The sequence below is a fragment of the Bos mutus genome, chromosome 17 (genome assembly GCF_027580195.1).
Source record: "Bos mutus isolate GX-2022 chromosome 17, NWIPB_WYAK_1.1, whole genome shotgun sequence".
NCBI classification, from domain to species: Eukaryota; Metazoa; Chordata; class Mammalia; order Artiodactyla; family Bovidae; genus Bos; species Bos mutus.
Genome location: NC_091633.1, coordinates 5,187,163 through 5,207,082, shown reverse-complemented (window position 1 = coordinate 5,207,082; position 19,920 = coordinate 5,187,163). Strand labels below are relative to the sequence as shown.

The 19,920-nt window shown below is 47.1% G+C and overlaps 1 protein-coding gene across 1 annotated transcript in view; it reads right to left on the bottom strand.

The window, feature by feature from the left end:
• Positions 1 to 19,920, bottom strand: part of TTC28 (tetratricopeptide repeat domain 28) — a 582,233-nt gene that overhangs the window by 32,305 nt on the left and 530,008 nt on the right. The window contains 1 exon segment of the mRNA XM_070385930.1: positions 1,887 to 2,027. Within this exon segment, the coding sequence (XP_070242031.1) occupies positions 1,887 to 2,027 (141 nt within the window).

Here is a 19,920-nt window from a genome sequence, read left to right as displayed (position 1 = left end):
GGCTCGAGGCTACAGGCAGGTTAGGCCTGATGAAGGAGCTGGGCAGAGAGCAGCTGGGCAGTGAAGCCAGATTCCCACGCTGCGGGCCTGGCGGCCCCTCCCAGCCTCAGGCTGGCCTGTCCTCAGCCTGGCCGCCAGCACTGACCACATTGTTTAAAGAACCATTGCTTAGTGAGCTAACCAGTGGTCCTGGGCTCACTGGACCTACCTCAGAGCTGCTCGGAGTGACGAGTGTTTTCTCAAAACAAGCAACTCCATGATACAAAATTCATACCCCTTCTTGTCCAGGGATGATGAGCTAGGACCCCAGGTACACCTGGTTTGACCCCTTCCTTGCCTAGTGCCCAAGGCCCTGGAGGAGGGGCTCCTGACCGCGGGCGCGCCTGAGATCAGGTCGGCCGCAGGTGCCTGGCAGTGGCCTCTGGCCTGTGCACTGTCTCTCACCCAAAAGACACGAGGTAGGACGGGAAGCAAAGGGCAGGTGAGGCCGCAACCTGGGGTGGTCAACAGCTGCTGCACAGGCACATGCACATTTCATCCCTTCCCAAGGTTATCCACCCACGTGATTCGGAGAATCCAAGTTTAACAGTGTCCTTCCCACTTCACTCAAGACGGCAGAAGGTCAGCATACGTACGAGCTTCCTGCACCTTCCAGAGCCTGGCACGTGCTGCTCATGCATTAGCTGCTGTAATTCCATGTAAGGGAACCCAGCCAAGTAGGAAGCTTGTTCTCACTTCAGTGATGAGGAAAAGGCTGACAGTGGTGAAGTCACCTGCCGCAGGTCCCACAGCTGACACGCAACAAGGCCAGACCCAGCCTTGCAGTCTTCACACCCTCGTTTACAACCACAGATCGCAGCACTGGCAGAGCCGAGATCGCCGGCCCCAGAGCCCGAGGAGCTGAGGCTGAGGATGGAGCCAGCCTCAACCCCACGCCTCCTCGTGCCTGGTCCTGTCCCTTCCAAGAAATTAGAGCCACGAGGGACACTTGCGAAGGGGGCAGGGCCGCAGAGGAAACTGGGAGTGAACCAGCCTGAGGTTTTGGCCTCCTGACAACCAAATGCCAGTCCCTTCAGCCCTGGCTCCTGGCTCCCATCCCATCTGACTCACCCCTGGGAAAGTAAACACACGTTTGTCACCCTGACAGCACAATAATGGGAGGAAACCGGGGCCTGGAGCAGGAGCACATGGGGCACAACGGTCACTCCCTCCCGCGTGCCCGCTGCCCCTGCCGCCCTTCAAAGGCAGGGGGCTCAGCGTCCAGGGTGTCTTTCTGGAAAGGTCTCTCCAAACCTGACTCCCAGGTGTTGCCAACCAGCGACAGCGGGAGAGGTGCTCCTTAACCCAAACCACCTCCCCTGTTCATCTGGACACAGCTCGGCCTGCACCCCCGGTGAAAAGACGCAGGGGCACACCAGCTGGCAATTTCAACCTTGGCTCATCTCAACGCCACTGAGGCCTATGGTCAAGTAGTGGAGACAGGCCCTGGTGTGGACGGGCTCCTCCCCAGCAATGCTGGCATCTGCTCACCTGGCCTCCCTCAACCTCAGGCCAGAAAGGTCCGCACAAGGGCCTGGCCGTGAGCTAGGGCAAAAGCTGGCCAGAGAAAAAGTGTGTGGCACGGCCCTGTGCGGCCTCTCCTGGCATCTGGGAGATCAGCCCTGAGGCCACGGGAGTGAGCAGCGGACTGTCCCCTGGGCCTCCCACCCAGCCATGGTGTACGGTCATATCAGGCCTGCCGCACTTCCTCCCCCAACCTGGAGGGGCTGCTGTGACCCCAAGGGCCAGAGCACCGTGCTCACCCCTGCAGACCCCCATCCCACCAGAGCCCATGCAGCTGGAAGGTCACGGAAGTTGCACCGCCTGGGAGGCAGGGCCACACGCACCTGTTAAAGAGGTTGTTGCGGCGAACCATCCGAAGAAAGCCAGTGGGGTCGGTGACCGAGTTGAGCCTGTTGTTCATCTCCTCGAACTGCTGGTCCATGATGTCTCCAGCTTCACTCTCGGTCTCGCTGCTGGCACAGGCCCTGCAGGGAAACAGCAGAGAAAGGTGCCGAGTGCTGCAGGCCTGCTCCAAGGCCCCGTCCTCGGCTCCAGCACGGCCCGGCTCCTCCTGAGTCGTCCCCCTCCTGCTCCCTGCGGTCCACCTGCTCATGTCCAGCACTGCCCCCTGCTGCAAACCCCTTTCAGGAAGAGGTTGTACCAGTGCCCAGGTTGCACTCCCTGCATCCAGCGTGTGCCCCACATGGACGGGGTGCAGGATGGCCCCTTGCTGAATGAACGGCACCACTTGCCATGTCCTGCCGGCTGGCGGGCACTCTGCCAGCACAGGGCTTGGGCAAGTGCACAGTGTGGCAGGAGCTCCGGTCCATTCCAGCTCGGAACCAGTAACTAAGCACCTGCCTGTGCCAGGCACCACACCAGGCAGGGGATGCACAGTCCCTAAAGGCACTTTTCCAGATGAGGAGACAGACATGCCCAAGAGTGGCTGCAAGGCCAGGCAGAGGGGGACTGTTTGAAATGTAGGCTTGAGAAATGTGGCTGATTGAAGCCCATTCCAAGGTCAGCATGAAGATGTTATAAGTTTTGAATTACTAAATTCGTATTTCCCCTTTGACAGACTGTGAAAGAACATCTCACAATGGGTTTTAAAGAAACAGAAATACTCAGGAGTGCCTTGATTCACCAGCCTGATTAAAATAACAGAGGGCATATTAAACGTGTGAGAGGCCAAGCAGAGGCAGCTCGAGCAGCCGCAGACAAGCAGAGGGAGTGCTGGCTGCCCCTGGTCCCCACCGTGACCCTGGCCACAGCACCAGGGGCTCAGCAAAGGCCGCTCCATGTGTGGAGCCCCGCCTTCCTTCAGCGCCCATTGCTTCCAGACTCTGGAAATGCAGAGTGACGTCCGGCTCACAGGCGACTCCCAGCCCGCACGGCAACTGTGTTTAAAGCTCCTGCTGCCTAAGGAGCGGGTGGAGGGGTAGAGAGCACTGGAGGCACACAGACCAGCCACGCAAGCCGCTCAGGTGCAGGAGAAGTGGCACCTGGGAAGGGACAGACCCGCTGCCAGAGAAAAGGGGCTTGGCGCACCGAGACTCAGGTTGAAGGTGAGCATGGCCTGCCTCCAACAGCCAGGCCGGTGAGCCCCTGGCGTCAGGATCAGAGAGAAGGGGATGACTCCTCCCCCGGTTCGTCCTGGGGCCGAGATGCAGCGTGTGACGCCACTTAGTAAACCTGAAGCCTCTACATGAACGTCAGCCCTGATGAGAGGGTCCATTTTACGTGTCAACTTGAGCGGGCCCCGGGGTGCCTGGCCCAGCGTCACTCTGGGTTACGAGACTGCAAGGGCGTTTCCGGGTGAGATTAACATTGGAATCTAGACTGAGGAAAGCAAACTGCCCTCCCCGGGTCGGTGGGCCCTGTCCAACCTACTGAGCATCTGAACCAGAGGAGAAGAGGGAATGAGAGAGGCCTCCCCGCCCACTCCCCTGGAGCTGGGGTGTGGCGCTTCCCACCTCAGACGTGGACACCCCACAACTTACACCACCGGCTCTCCATCTCTGGCTTGCCAACAAAAGACCTGGGACGTCTCAGCCTTCAGAGCCGTGTGAGCCAATTCCCCACAACAAAGCCCGTGTGCATGCGTGCCCTGTAGGCCCTGTCTCTCTGGAGAGCCCAGCAAGAGGCACCAGAGCCCTACTCAGCCATGCTCCTTGGAGAAGGTCACACCAACGCCCGCCACTGGGAGGGGATCCCAGGAGCTGAGCCCCAGAGAAGTGCTGGGAGATGGATAGCCTTCAGGGACGGCAAAGAGGTGTGATCTCAGAGCCAGCTACTCTCCTTCGTCCCAGAACCACACCAATGGCTGATCAAGGCATTACTAGCCCAACTTCTTCCTGGCGCCCACAACTGAACCCGCCCTTCAAACCCAGCAGTGCCTGGCACACAGCAGGTGTACAATGAAGAACGGTTGATCGATGCCAACACTGGGGAGCATCTTACAACATGCAGGGTATTTCTAGCCAGATGTGATTTCATCTGTACAGCAAGCCTGTAAGGCAGCTCTCGTCATCTTCTCTAGGTCTGGAGAAGCTGAGGAGCTAGCCCAGGAGCACTCAGCGGAGGAGCCAGGCCTGACTCTCACCCCTCCCCCTCTGAGGTTCCAAGCCTCTCGCACAGTCCATCTCTCTCTGCTGGGGTTTGACAGGGGAGGAAGGGAATGAAGACAGGAAATAAGAGGAACCAGGAAACTTCCGAGCACCTAAACAAATCACCATGCCTCCACCCTGCTGGAGAGCAGGGAACGAAGCTTTATTCCTCCTGCCACCCTACGGGTATCAGTTGACCAGGCCAGCAGCTGAAGGCTGAAAATGCTCCCTTGGGAGCTCTGAGCCCTTCATGGAGACCCTGGTAAATATCACTCAACAAGCTCTTCTGTCCAGGGACACATTTATCATCTGAACATGACGGCCTGCTCGGAGCTGAGAAATCGGCTTGTCATTCGGTGCTTTGCAAAGGGGAGAAGAATTGACTGAACTGGTATCAGCCTCCATTATCTTGCAGCTCTGCTCTCACTGTCAACTGCGGACGGAGCCCTCAGAATCTCATGCTTAATGAGGCTGTTTCCTATTTCCTGACCCTTCAGAGTATTAACACCAAAGGGAAAAACAAACAGGTGATGTCACAGATAAGGGAATTTCCCATTTACAAAGCGAGCCTCATCTGTACAGCAGGGAGCCCGAGCGCCTTGCCATCAGTGGTTGTCATATCACAATCACAGCCTTCTCATCTCTCTAAGAGACTTTCTAGAGATGGCACAGCAGCTGGTCTGGTTCCATTCACTTTGATCCAACAAGGATTACTAACCGAGACCTACATAAAAGAGCCACAGAGGTCAAACAGAAGACAGTGACATGCCTTCAAGGTATAATACATCCAGTACGACCGGTGACTACTGGCTAAGGTGGGTTAAGAAGGAGGCAGGAGGGTATCAGCCTGGAGTCAAGAAAGGGAGGGTGCGAGAGCCCTCTGGAATCAGCAGCATCTGAGAGGCACTGGAAGGACAGCTTAGACAGGAAGGGACTGGGGTGGTGTGTGGGAATCAGGGGATGGAATGGTATAAGAAGGCACGGAGGTTACGAGAGTGGGGGGCTCTCTGGGGCCTAGGGACTAGCCCAGATGAGCTGGAGGAGATGGTAAGAGTGGCAGGGAGGAAGGAGAGAGAGGTGGAGGGCCTTGAACCTGGAAGGCAGTGGAGAGCTGTCAGTCCAGGCTTCTGGTGGGCTCAGGGCGGTTGTCTGAGAGGCAGTCAACTGGTCCAGAGTGGAGAACATGGACTACATGGGGAGGAGAGAGAAAGTCAGGTGGCTTTTAGCAGCACTGCTCAGAAGCAGCCCTGAAGGCCCCAGGGCCAAGCCCGAAGGAGACTGTTGGCCCCTCACACCTACTGGGAGCCCCATTCTCAGGAGTCACTAGTGTGTTAACACATCAATGTGCCTGGGTCTCAACACGCCAAGTGAGGCAAGCTTTCCACGGCCCTCAGGCTTGGAGATCTGGGTAGCAGCTCCTTCATCCCCCAAATCCCGTCTCCCTATAAATGGACATTCCTGGCTGTGACCCCATGTTCCTGGTTCCTCCTCATTATTTGCTCTCTACTGTCACCAACAATGGTTCTGCTTGTCCTGTGGTTGGGCCAACTTAACTCATGAGTCTAGACGTGTAAACTAGGGTGGTAAGGCAGAGAGTAAGAAAGTGAGAACTATCAGGAAAATATTACCAAACAGAGAACTTGTTTGCCTGAAACTCATTGAAGGAAAAGGATAAAAGACAACTAGCAGTTAATTTATAGCAGATGGGCCAGTGGTGGCAAATAAAGAAACTGCAAATAGGAGCTGGTCTTCAGTGGAAGAGGAATGGACATGCTGAGTCTGGACATGTCATTCATGGAACGACATGAAGAGTTTGGACACGCTGAACATGCAGACAGGACTCTGTGTTGGTGATGCCAAGTGTGCAGATACTGACTCTATTATTTAGATGGTCTTCATTCCAAAAGGGCTGGAGACTTAGAAATTCAAGTCTGGTGCTGAAGACAGAGCTTGGGACCAATTGTTTGATAGCTCATTCATTTATTTACCCAATAAATATTATTAAATATTTGTTATAAATATCCTGACATGCCAGGTTCCAGTTCCAGGTAAAACGGAGTAAGCACGTAACACTCCATCTTTCTGAATGAACGCAACTACACACTCTGTCTGGACTGCATGGAATAGGGTATCTGAGGAACACAAAAAGTTAATATCAGGCAAATGTGGGAAGAAGACCAGCATTCAAAATGGCACCAAATCACAGGTGAACTTCACATTCTTGCCTCTGTAGAATCCATCAGACAGGCCTCTCTGCAGCTCTCCCTTCTCTGTAGCCCCCCTTCTCTGCAGAAGTAGGCATCAGCATGAACAGAGAGCTCCAGGAGAAGCTCTCTATTTCCAGCTCAGAGAGACCAGAGGAAATCCCCCATTTTTCTTCTCTCATGTCTGTTCTCATGTTCCAGGCCACAAACAATCCTGTCAATTGACCTACTCTAAAATAATCGCTAACGGAAGAAGAAAAATGACATAAGAAGGCATCAGGAACATCAAGAAAGAAGGGAGAGTAAAATAAATATCAAATGTCTGAGTAAATACAATAGACTGTTCTTCTCCTCATGCCATCTCCTGGAGTTCTCACATAAGTAGATGTAGTATATAAGACAAATGCAAGACGGGGTTGGGGGGTGTGGTGGCAGAGGTTCCCATATGGTGATAAGACTTTTACATTTCATTCAAATTAATACAGTATCAATAGCAAGTAAACTGCAAACTATAAAAGTATATATGTATTATAATCTCTAGCACAATTATTTTTAAAGTTATAAAAGAGACATAGTCAAAGACATAGATAAATTAAAATGAATTTTTAAAAAGTTCAAAACTCCAAAATAAGGCAGGAACGGGGAAATAGAGGAATAAAAAACATAGAACCAACAGAAAACAAATATTCAAATATTGATATGACATACATAAACCCACACATATCAATAATTATATTAAACATAAATGGTCTAAATATAGAAGCTGACAGAATGGAATTTTAAAATAATCTAATTAAATGCTTCTACAAGAAAAGTCTCCTCAAATATAATGATATTAAAAGGAGTAAAGTAAAAGGCAAAGAGATAGACCATGCAAATATTATTCCAAAACAAAGCTTGATTGGTTATGTTAACAAGTAGACTTGTATACAAGTAGACTTCAAAGCAAAGAAAATTACCAGGGATAAAGAGGGACATTACACAATGATAAAGGGGCCAATTCATCAGGAATGCACAATGGTTCTAAACGTGTTTTCACCTTTCAACAGAGTTTCAAAATATATGATGCAAAACGTGACAGAACTGAAAAGTGAGGTGCATAAATTGAGACTTCAATGCTCTTTTCTCAGTAGTTGACAGAATTGGTACACAGAAAATCAATAAGATACAGAAGAACTTAACAATACCATCAACTAACTGAATATAACTGACATTCAGAGAAAACTCCACCCAACAAAAGTTCAATACATATTCTTGTCAAATTCATAGCAAGTATTCCCCAAGACAGACCGTACCCTCGGTCATAAAACAAACCTTAATAGTTTTTTAAAAATTGAAATCATGAAAAATAAGTTCTTCACCCACCATGGATTTAGATTTGAAAGTAAAAAAAACAGCAGGAAAGTCTCCAAACTTTTGGAAACTGAACAACTCACTTATAAATAACTGTTATACAAGAAGTCCTAAGTGAAATTAGGAAAATATTTTGAGCTGAACAAAACTCTAAGTACAACATAAAATTTGTGGGACATAAATAAAGACTTAGAGATACATTTATAGCCCTAAATGCTTATATTAAAAAAGAAAGGACTGGGACTTCCCTGGTGGTCCAGTGGTTAAGAACCCACCTTCCAATGCAGGGGGCGTGAGTAAGATCCCTCATCAGGGAACTAAGATCCCACATGCCATGGGACAACTAAGCTTGCATACTGCAATTAGAGAGCCCACATGCTGCGACTAAAGAAGCCCAAGTGCTCTAGAGCCTGTGCTCTGCAACAAGAGACGTCCACATGCCACAACAAACAGGCCATGCAGCCGAAATTTTTATAAAAGGTGTTGTGGGGGGGAGGGGCTGAAATGACAAGAAGGTGGATGTACCAGTACTCATGTCACACAAAGGCTACAAGGAAAGACAAAGGACACTATTCTGTAAAAAGATTAATACAAGAAGAGAATATTACACTCATTAACATACATGTTCCCAATATAGGAGTGCCTAAGTGCATAAAACAAATACTAACAGACCCAAAGGGAGAAACTGATGGGAATATAATAATAATAGGAGACTTTAACACCTCACTGATATCAATGGACAGATCTTCCAGACAGAAAATCAATAAGGCAACAGAGATCCTAAATGACACAATAGAACAGTTAGACTTAGTTGATATTTTCAGATATTACATCCAAAAGCTCAGAATACACATTCTTTTCACGCATACCTGGGTCATCTTCTATGGTAGACCACATACTGGGACACAAAACAAGCCTCAACAAATTTAAAAGGATAGAATTATTTCAACAATCTTTTGCAACCTCTACAGCGTGAAACTACATGGAAAGAAAAGACAAAAATAAGAAAAAATGATTATATGGAAACTAAACAACATGTTACTAAAAAACTAATCAGCCAATAACGAAATCAAAGAGGAAATTAAAAAAAATACCTCAAGACAATGATAATAAAAACATAACCACACAAAATCTATGTGATGCAGCAAAACCAGTTCTAAGAAGGAAGTCCACAGCAATAAATGCCTTCCTCAAAAAACAAGAAAAATCTCAAATAAACAACTTAACCTACCATCTGAAAGAAATAGAAAAAGAAGAACAAACAGAACACAAAGTCAGCAGAAGGAAAGAAATAATAAAGATTGTTAAGAAAGTAAAAGAGATAAAATAACAATTAAAATATCAATAAAACTAAGAGCTTATTTTTTGAAAGGATAGGCAAAATTGACAAACCTCTGGCCAGGCTCACCAAGAAGAAAAGAGCAAGGACCCAATAAGCAAAATGAAAAATGAAAGAGGAGAAATAACAACAGATACTTCAGAAATACAAAAAAAGAAGAGAATGCTATGAAAAATTACACACCAACAACTTGGACAATCTAAAAGGAATGGACAAGTTTCTGGGAATGTACGTACAGCCTACCAAAAGTGAATCAAGAAGAAATCGATCATCTGAACGGACCAAACCCTATTAGTGAAATAGAATCTGTAATAAAAATTTTTTAAATCTCACTGCAAACAAAAGTCCAAGACTGGATGGTTTCACAGGGGAATTCCACTAAATATATCAATAACTTACACCAATCCTTCTCAAACTCTAAAAGACTGACGAGGAGGGAGCACTCCCAAAGTCATGCTATGAAGCCACAATCACCCTGATACCAGAACCAACACTACCAGAAAAGAAAATTACATGCCAATATCTTTGATGAATATAGATGCAAAAATCCTCAACAAAATATTAGCAAGCCAAATACAACAACACATAAAAGGATTATACACCATGATCAAGCTAGCTCATTCCAAGGTCACAAGGATGATTCAACAGATGCAAATCGATGTGATATATACCACCACAACAATCAAAGACAAAAACCATGTGACCATTCAATAGATGCAGAAAAAGCATTTGAAAAAATTCTTCATGTATTCATTATAAAAAATTTCTTACCAAAGTGGGTATAGACAGAACATATCTCAACATAATAAAAGCTATTTATGACAAACCAACAGCCAATATAACAGTAAACGGCAAATAGCTGAACACCTTCCACTAAAATCTGGAACAAGACAAGGATGCCCACTCTTACCACTTATGTTCAGCCTTATATTGGGAAGTCTTAGCTACAGCAATCCAGATCAAAAAAAAGAAATAAAATTGAAGGGAAGAGGTAAAACTGTCATCACATGCAGATGATGTGATGCTCTAGATAGAAAATCCTAAAGACTCCACACAAAAACTACTAAAACTGATAAACAAATTCAGCAGGGTAGCAGGATACAAGATTAACATACAGAACTCTGTTGCATTTCTCTATACAAACAATGAAATATCAGAAAGACAAAAAAAAAAATCCCTTTAAAATTGTATAAAAAAAAAAACAAAAAACACCTAGGAATAAACCTGACCAAGGAGAAAAAAGATACATGTGCTGAGAACTATGAGACACTGTGGAGAAGGCAACGGCACCCCACTCCAGTACTCTTGCCTGGAAAATCCCATGGATGGAGGAGCCTGGTAGGCTTCAGTCCACGGGGTTGCTGAGGGTTGGACATGACTGAGCGACTTCCCTTTCACTTTTCAATTTCATGCATTGGAGAAGGAAATGGCAACCCACTCCAGTGTTCTTGCCTGGAGAATCTCAAGGACGGGGGAGCCTGGTGGGCTGCCGTCTATGGGGTTGCACAGAGTCGGACACGACTGAAGTGACTTAGCAGCAGTATGAGACACTGATAAAGGAAACTGAAGATGATTCAAAGAAATGTAAAGATATCCCACACTCTAGGACTCGAAGAATTAATATTGTTAAAATGGCCATACCACCCAAAATAATTTACAAATTTAATGTGATCCCTATCAAATTATCTCATGACATTTTTCACAGAACCAGAACAAATAATCTTAAAATTTATATGGAGTAGGAAAAGACCCAGAATTGCCACAGCAATCCTGAAGAAAAAGAACAAAAGTGGAGGCATAACCCTCCTGGACTTCAGACAATTCTGCACAGCTACAGACTTCAAAACAGTGTGGTACTGGCATAAAACACACGTACGGGTCAATGGGACAAAACTGAGAGCCCAGAGATAAGCCCACACGTCTATGGTCAGTTAATCTTAGACAAAGGGGGTAAAAATATACAGTGGAGAAGTAGTATTGGGAAAGCTGGACAACTGCATGTAAATCAAAACACTTAGAACTTTCCCTCACACCATACACAAAAATAAACTCAAAATAGATTAAAGACTTAAATATAAAACATAAAATCATAAAACTCCTAGAAGAGAATATAAGCAAAACACTGTCTAACAAAAACTGTAGCAATGTTTTCTTAGGTCAGTCTCTCAAGGTGAAAGAAATAAAAGCAAAAACAAAAACTGTAGCAATGTTTTCTTAGGTCAGTCTCTCAAGGTGAAAGAAATAAAAGCAAAAGTACACAAATGGAACATAAGCAAACTTACAAGCTTCTGCAGGAAAGGAAACCATAAATAAAATGGAGAAACAGCCTATGGACCGGGAGAAAACATTTACAAACGATGTGACCAACAAGGGCTTAATTTCCAAAACAAACAAACAGTTCATAAAGCTCAATTAAAAAAAACAAAACAAAACAAAAACCCAATCAAAACCTGAGCAGGAAGACATTTCTCCAAAGAAGATGTACAAGATCGTCAAGAGGCACACGAAAAGATACTCAGTATCACTAATTATCAGAGAAATGCAATTCAAAACTACAGTGAAGGATCAACTCATACTGGTCAGGATGGCCATCATCAAAAAGTCTACAAAGAATAAATGCTGAAGAAGGTTTGGAGAAAAGGAACTCTTCCTTCACTGTTGGTGGGAATGTAAATTAGTGCAGCCACTATGAAGAAAAGTATGGAGATTTCTTAAAAAACAAAAGAGTTATGATACTATCCAACAACCCCACTCTTGGGCATATATACAAAAAAGATGAAAACTCTAATTCAAAAAGATACACACACTCCAATGTTCATAGCAGCCAAGACATGGAAGTAACCTAAATGTCCACTGACAGATGAATGGATAAAGAAGATCTAAGCAAATGAAGACACATGCCATGTTCACAGATCCTAAGACTCAATTCCCAAATTAATCAGTAAGTTTAACATAAGTCCAATCAAAATATCAAGACATTTTTATAGCTATACAGAAGTGAATTCTAAAATTTATATAAAAAGACAAATGAACTAGAGCAGGTAAAGCAATTTTGAAGAAGCAGAATAAAGTTGGAGGAATGACACTCCCAGATTTTAAGACCTGCTATAAAGCCACAGTAACAAAGATAGTGTTGTGTTGGTAAAGGAGAGACATTGAGACCGTTGGGAAAGACCCTGATGCGGGGAAAGATTGAGGTCAAGAGGAGAAGAGGGTGACAGAGGATGAGATGGTTGGATGGCATCACCGATGCAATGGACATGAGTCTGAGCAAACTCCAAGAGGTAGTGAAGGACAGGGAAGTCTGGCGTGCTGTAGTCCATGGGGTGGCAAAGAGTAGGGACACAACTAAGTGACTGAACAACAACAACAACATATATCAAGGAAACAGAATAGAGTCTAAAACTAGACCCATTCAAATATGGACAGTTAACTTCAGACAAAGGCTAACTGCAAAGATGACTTAACAGAGGAAGAAGTCTTCTCAATAAATGGCTTGGGATCAACTGGACATCCACATGCAAAGAAACGAACCTTGTAAAATAAACCTCAGACTACATAGTACACCTTATAGAAAAACTAAGTCACAAAGTGAATCGCAGATCTAAATATAACTATAAAACTATGAGACTGTTAGAAGAAAATAAGGGAGACAATTTTTGTGATCAGATTTCTCACATTCATTTCACCAAGAGCATGATCTAGAAAGGAAAAAACTGATAAAGTTGATGTCATAAAAGTTAAAAACTTTTGCTCTGTGAAAGACACTGTTAAGAGAAGAAAAAGACAAGCTATGGATTGCAAGAAAATATCTGTAAACCAGATATCAGGGCTTCCCTGCTGGCTCAGATGGTAAAGAATCCACCTGCAATGGGGGAGACCTAGGTTCGATCCCTGGGTTGGAAAGATCCCCTGGAGGAAGGCATGGCAACCCACTTGAGTATTCTTGCCAGGAGAATCCACATGGACAGAGGAGCCCGGCAGGCTACAGTCCATGGGGTCGCAAAGAGTTGGACATGACTGAGTGACTAAGCACACATCTGTAAACCAATGTATATGTCAAAAGACTTATATCTAGAATATATAAAGAACTTTCAAACTCAACAACAAAAAAAATACAGCTTAATCTGAAAAGTGAGCAAGAGAGCTGAATAATCTTCTAACAGTTTTCTTTCTCACCAAAGAAAACAAAAGAATGGCTAATAAGCATATGAAGAAATGTTCAATGTCATTTTGCCATTAGAGAAATGGCAAGATATTACTACACATCTATATGAATGGCTCAAATTTTAAAATGCTGACCATATCAAGTGCTAGCAAGACAAATCAACTGGAACCCTCATATAGCACTGGTGTGGATACAAAATGGTATAGTCGTTACAGAAAATACTTTTCACTTTCTTATAAAATGAAACATTTATCATATGACCCAACAATTCCACTCCTAAAGAATTTATTTATCCTATTTACCCTAAAGAAATGGAAATTTATGTGACATAAAAACTGTCAATGAATATTTATAGCAGTTCTAGTCATAACTACCCCAAACAAGAACCAACTCACAAGTCCTTCAGCAAATGAATGGATAAGCAAAACATCCATATAATGAACACTCAGTAATAAAGAAGAATGAACTGATACAGTCAGCAACTTGAAAGACTCAAAAACTTTAGGCTGAGTGAAAGAAGCTAGTTTTAAAAGGTTATATACTGTATGATTCTTTTACTATAACATTCTCAAAAGAACAGACTGTACTGACAGAGAACCGATCCGTGGTTGCCAGGGGATGGTGGCAGAGGGAGGTACAGGATATGATGATAAAAAGACGGAGTTTTCTGGGTTACAGAACTACTTTGCATCCTGGTCACGGTGGTGGTCACACAAATCTTTACATGTATTAATTTTATAGAAATGACATCAGAAGAATAAAATGCACTCTGTGCCAGTTATCCATTTACTGCTTCTATGTTCCGATTCATTCTGCCTGGCTTGCCCTGTGATAATGGATCACAGCCCTTTAAGTATAATTCCTTTGTCAGTGGGCACAGTTCTCAGCACTGTCAGTAGGCAGCACTAGAGAGACAGGCAGGAGGAAGGGGCTCTGCCCTCCTGTTTCTGGTGTGCTTGTTCAGCGCGCTCCTGTTGGGCGGGCACCTTCTCCAGGGCCCAGTTCCTGCAGCTCTGGTGCCTTCTCCACAAGCCCACTTTCGCAGCACACAGCAGTCGGCAGCCTCCAGTGGCCATCAACTGCCCCTGGTATCCACCCCTGGGTGGTTCTGCAGTGGACTAGGACAGCCCACTGTGAACAGCTTCCCACAGCACCCTAGAGAGCACAGTTCCAGCACATTTTGAGGGTGGATTTCCAGCATCTTCTCTGCTGTGAGCCACGGCAGTGCCTCTCCAACAAAGCCCAGATCTCAGCCCTCAGTGAGGGTGGGGTGATGTGGGGCCTTCCTCCTCAGGGTAGTGACTGCTCCTTACATCTGCTCTTCCTATATCCTTTAGAATATTCTTACTAGCCAATCCCTTTTCATTCAATTCTCTGTTAGAATATCTATCTATCCCTGTTCAAACTACTGGGTGATTTCTTGCTCTTGCTTTGATGCTGACTGAAACATATCTTATGTTTATGAAGAAACATAAATTAAATCCTGCTATTACTAAATCCTGAGAGAAATTCAGAAAAGCAAGATAAACCTCGGTGCTACTTATTTATCCATCTGGCCATCAGGCACACCAACCCTCAAAACAAGTCACTGTGCAACCAGCGTGTGCCGGGCCCTTAGCTGGGGCTTGGTTTGCTCCAAAGTCGGCCTCTATCCTTGACAAGCTCAGGGAAGTGCTAGGTGGGCAAACTAATCTCTGCAACACAAAAATAAATCATTACATAGTGGCGTCTATGTGTATAGAGATTAAATGAAGTATTGGGGATGAGAGAGAAAGAGATGGAGGCTGAACATGAGAATATGAACAGATAAACAGCCCATGATTGTGCAGAGAGTCCCTGGAGCACTTGGACACACAGCCAACCTCTGGCCACTCTTCTGATGGCTATGATCTCAAACAGAAGAAAGAGCAGAGAAGTGCCAGCTTGGCAGACAAAACTGGTGGCCACAGTTCAGCAAAGGAGCGACCAGAGGCCTGGAAGGACAGAAAAGGTGTGGGCCAGGTGGCAAGGTGGGGGAAGAGGAGATGGGAGGCTGCCCAGAATGGGGAAGCCAGGGCCGTGCCAAAGCCCTTCTCCCTATTCTGCCCACATCCAGTCCAGTGGGCCCAGCCCTGGATCCCTGGCCTGCCTACCTGTCCTGCCCCCTGGGCTACCTCTCCGCCCCAGTGGCTCTCTGGGCCTAAGGATATTCTGGCTCAGATTTGCCTCCCTGGCCCTTTCTACTGTTGGACCTCCAAAGGAGGCAGCGTTCTCCATTCTTGTTCCAGGCCCCTGACTTTGCATTTGCCCAGCAGCCAGAGTCCTGGCTGGACCTTGCCCCAGGCCCCTGCATGGGGCTGAGTGGAAGGTTGAAATTTAGATGATTTCAGTTATGGTTATGGAGAACAGTGAAGGCAAAGGCTAAAGCCAGTATAAGCGGGCTGAGGTGCAGGATGGTGGCGCCGGTCCTGGTAAGGGGCTGAGAGGTGAGCTGGGGGGCCCAGTAGGTGGGTGGTGGCTTCTCCATGGTGCCCACCTGCCCTGCCAGCATCTGCTCCTGCGGCTGAGCAGCCTGGTCCTTCCCCTGCTCTGGGGAATATAAATCATGCTATCACAGAACAGGCTCCAAAATGCTGTTCACATGCAGCTTTCCCCAAAGATGGAAATGGCCCATGAATCAAGTGCCACGGAGCGGCGCCCGAGCTGTCCTGTTCTGGGGACAGGGCTTGGCCACGGTCTCCAGAGAGGATTTTCATTTGCAAGCATGGCTTCCCGATCTCTCCAAGTACACACTCTCTGTCATCCTTCTGACAGCTGTGACTGAAGCGTCACACAAGCACACTTTAATTTATGTCTCAGTATCCCTCTGCTAACTCATTCCTTCTTCATCCCCCTACCCCATCTCTAGGCCTCTTCTGCACTGATAACCAGTTACTTTCCAAAGACCAACCCGTGGCAACCTTGAAGCTAGAAACAATTGGGGAGAAGCCCCATTCAGTTCCTGGTGTAGCAGGAAGCACAGGTCAGTAGCTGTGGTAGCTCCAGTACCACTAGTCCCCAGCCGATGGAATCAGCTCAAGGGAAGGAAATGCCCCTTCTTTCAAAGCAAAGACTTCTTTTTCAAATTTTTTTACAAAAACTTATTGATGAGTCTTCATTGCAATGCACAGGGTCTTCACTGTTGCACACACGTTTTCTCTAGTTGTGACAAGCAGGGGCTACTCCAGTTGCAGTGTGTGGGCTGCTCATTGTGTGGCCTCTCTTGTGGAGCACAGGCTCTAGGGTACTCGGGCTTTGTAGCTGCAGCTCGAGAGCACGAAAGCTCGGGCTTAGCAGTTGTGGTGCACAGGCTTAGCTGTCCTGCAGTATGTGGGATCTTAGTTCCCAGACCAGGGATCAAACCTGTGTTCCCTGCATTGGCACATAGATTTTTAACCACTGACTACTAGAGAAGTCCCAAGACCTCTTAACAACTGAAAAAAAAAAAAAAACTTGAGGCAAGAGTTAGTTCATTTGCTGCCACTGCATACAATCATTCTGGGTTTCCTGATGACGAGGCCAGTCTGACTGTGCCAGCACCCTGTATTATGGGAGTCCAGAGCTGGGTGCCAGAGAATGTCCTGGAGATATGAAAAGGTACACAGAGGGCAGGCACCATGGGCACTGGGCTTTGCACAGCCAGTTAGCCAATAGCTGAAAAGACCCACTTATCCAAGAAGCCACTTAGCAAGAGCCTCAGAAACCAAAGACATATGACTCTGAACTCAAGACTTCTAAGACCTCTGAAATTTTCCCATGTGAATTACTTGCTAGTCTCTGTCTGTTTTTTCATCGTGATTATAAGTGAAACTTCAGATGGAAAGAGCCTGGGGCTTCCTTTCAGGGACAGCAAGGAAAGGAGGAGTGGAGAAGCAGCGTCCTGCTCTGTGGCATCTCGTAAGGGAGAAGAGCCAGGGGAACAGAGATGCTGAGGCAAGGCTTTAAAGCAACGGGGGAGAAAGCTGTGGTGCAGCAGACAACTGTAGGGCATCTGCCCTGGTCATGGTGATTCTACTTGTAGAAACTGTCTCCCTGACCCCCAGGGCCACAGGGGCGAGTTCCTGCTGCCAAGTGTGTGCCTGACAATGCCCACTGCTGACTGGACCAGAGGTGGACACCAGCTTTAGGAGGGCCAATCAGATTCCTTTCCCAGAATCCGTGCCCAGGAATTCAGGGAGAGCGAAATGTGACTCACTGTTGTCAGCTCTGCAGGCCCTCTGTGAGCACAGCAGCTGCTTCTGATGGCCCTTCCCACTCCGGACGGAGGAAGAGAAGGAGCAAACCAGAGGGAGGGCCGGTGGCAGCCACAAGGGAGTGGCTGAGCAGTGGCGGGAACAGGCTGCCCGGCGCAGCCTGGGGCTCCTCACAGCTTTCCTTCCCCATTCTAAGCTTGCCTTGGGTTTCAGGGGACGCTTTGACCCCATGACCTTATTATAAATGCCCCTTTCTGGTTCAAGTGAACCTTTGAGAGGGCTGCTGTGGGAGGAGGGGAGGAGGAGGGTTGAGCGGTGTCCTTGGAGACCTGTGTGGCCTTAGTGCAGGGAGCCAGTTCCACAGCTGCCCAAGTTGCCTGGGCATCACTCCATGTTGTGGGGCACACAGGAGAGGCCAGCAAGAGTTCAGGGGGAAGGAAGAGTGTGAGCTGCCACCAAAGCAAGATGTGCCAGCATCACCCAGGAGGGCAGGGCAACAAGAGGGAGAGAGCCCTTCCCAGTGAGGGAGGTACAACCAGAGGTACAGCAAGTGCAGACTCTGAGGGTAAATCCAGGGGTCCAAACCCACACTGCTGGTGTCCCCACCACCTCTGCAGCGGCACTCACTGTCAACACCGCCCAGGGGCACTGCTGCTTCTTATCAGAAAGCAAAAGTCACCGTCATCAACTCATCTCGCTGGAAATGCTTATATTAGGATGGAACGAGGTTTTATGTGTTGTTCCTCTACATCACTCTGAAAGTGAAAGTGTTAGTCGCTCAGCTGTGTCTGACTTTTTTTGACCCCATGGATTGGGGGCCCCCAGGCTCCACTGTCCATGGAATTCTCCAGGCAAGAATACTAGAGTGGGTTGCCCTTCCCTTCCCAGGAGAAATCTTCCTGACCCGGGGATTGAACTTAGGTCTCCCACATTACAGGTGGATTCTTTACCATCTGAGCCCCACCAGGGAAGCCCCTATATCACTCTAGAAATTACTTCTCCTTGTATTGTCTCAAGATTGCAATCCACATTATTATCTAACAGTTATTATTTACAGAACAAATCTGTTGGTCTGAAGGTAAATGATTATATTCACCTGCCAGGAATCTACACATAAGACACACACAAAGTCAGTAAGTTCTGTTAGGTGCCCTGGTTTTAACCGACACTGGAACTGCATTCTTAAAATGAGCATCTGAATGTTTTAAAAAAGCCTCTTGCCTTTTGCATCTAGACAGTTGTACAGTTTTAACTCAGAAGCACTTGTGAATCCTGAGTATCTCACAGCCTGGAATTATCTAGTCTCTACTTAGGAGGAGGAACATGGGTCTTTTCCTAGCTTTTCTTCCTTCAGTAAACACAGTGATCAAACAAATGAGGAGGTTTCACTTCCACTAGCTCAACAGCCTGTGTGCACGAGGACGAAAAGACTGTAATCGACAGGAAGGACCCATTACTTGGTCTCTCATTTTTGAAATCTCCGCTGAGAGAGTGTTGACAGTGGAGAGCTCTCCTGACAATGTGACTCTGGAACCCTCTCTACTATTGATTTGGCTTCGTCACATCAATAAAGACCCATTCAACCAACATGGACACCGTGTGTTACAGTGTGTGAAAGTGTTAGTCACTCGGTTGTGTCGGACTCTTTGTGACCCAAAGGACTGTAACCCACTAGGCTCCTCTGTCCATGGAATTCTCCAGGCAAGAACACTGGAGTGGGTAGCCATTCCTTTCTCCAGGGGATCTTCCTGACCCAGAGTCCGAACCTGGGTCTCTTATATCTTCTGCATTGCAGACAGATTCTTTACCACCTGGGCCACCAGGGAAGTAGAAAGAGCCAAAGCCCCACATCAGGGAGACTCAGGGAGACTCCCCCATCCTGGTCACCACCTGTCTCCCAGGTGACTATCCTTGGCCTCACACTGGTTGGGGGCTGTCTAAGGGCTCACAGTGGCCCTGCTCCACTGCGTCGTGTGGTGTGTAAGGGTGGTGAGGTCCACAGTGCGGTGGCCAGGGAAGGAGGTGAGTGTAGTGTGCATGTCACTGTGCAAGATGAACGCGTCATGGGAGAGCTGTAGGTGTGAGCGTGTGAGAGTAAGTGAGGGTGTGTGCAGACAAAGCATTTTATCAGGGGAGTGGCTCTGGGCCCTTCCCCAGGCATCTGAAATAGGGTATCCATTCTCATCCACAGGGTGCCCCAGTTCCCAGTCCAAAGGGCAACAGAGCTGGGATGTGTTACTATCCACAGCAGGAGGCAGTAATGGAGCGCCGGGGCCGATGCTGAGGGAAACTCAGAGGAGTGCAGGCACCTGTCCAACTAACCCTAAGCAGCAGAACTGGACTCAGGAGCCAGGAGGCACAAATTCAGGCCTATGCCTCATCGCGCCCCCATCCCAGCCTCCACAAGCTCAGAAGCTGCCTGATCCAGGAACATTTTCTAAAGCCAGGTGGGGACTGCGAAGCCCAGAGTCCACAGAGGTGCTTCCAGACCTCAGCC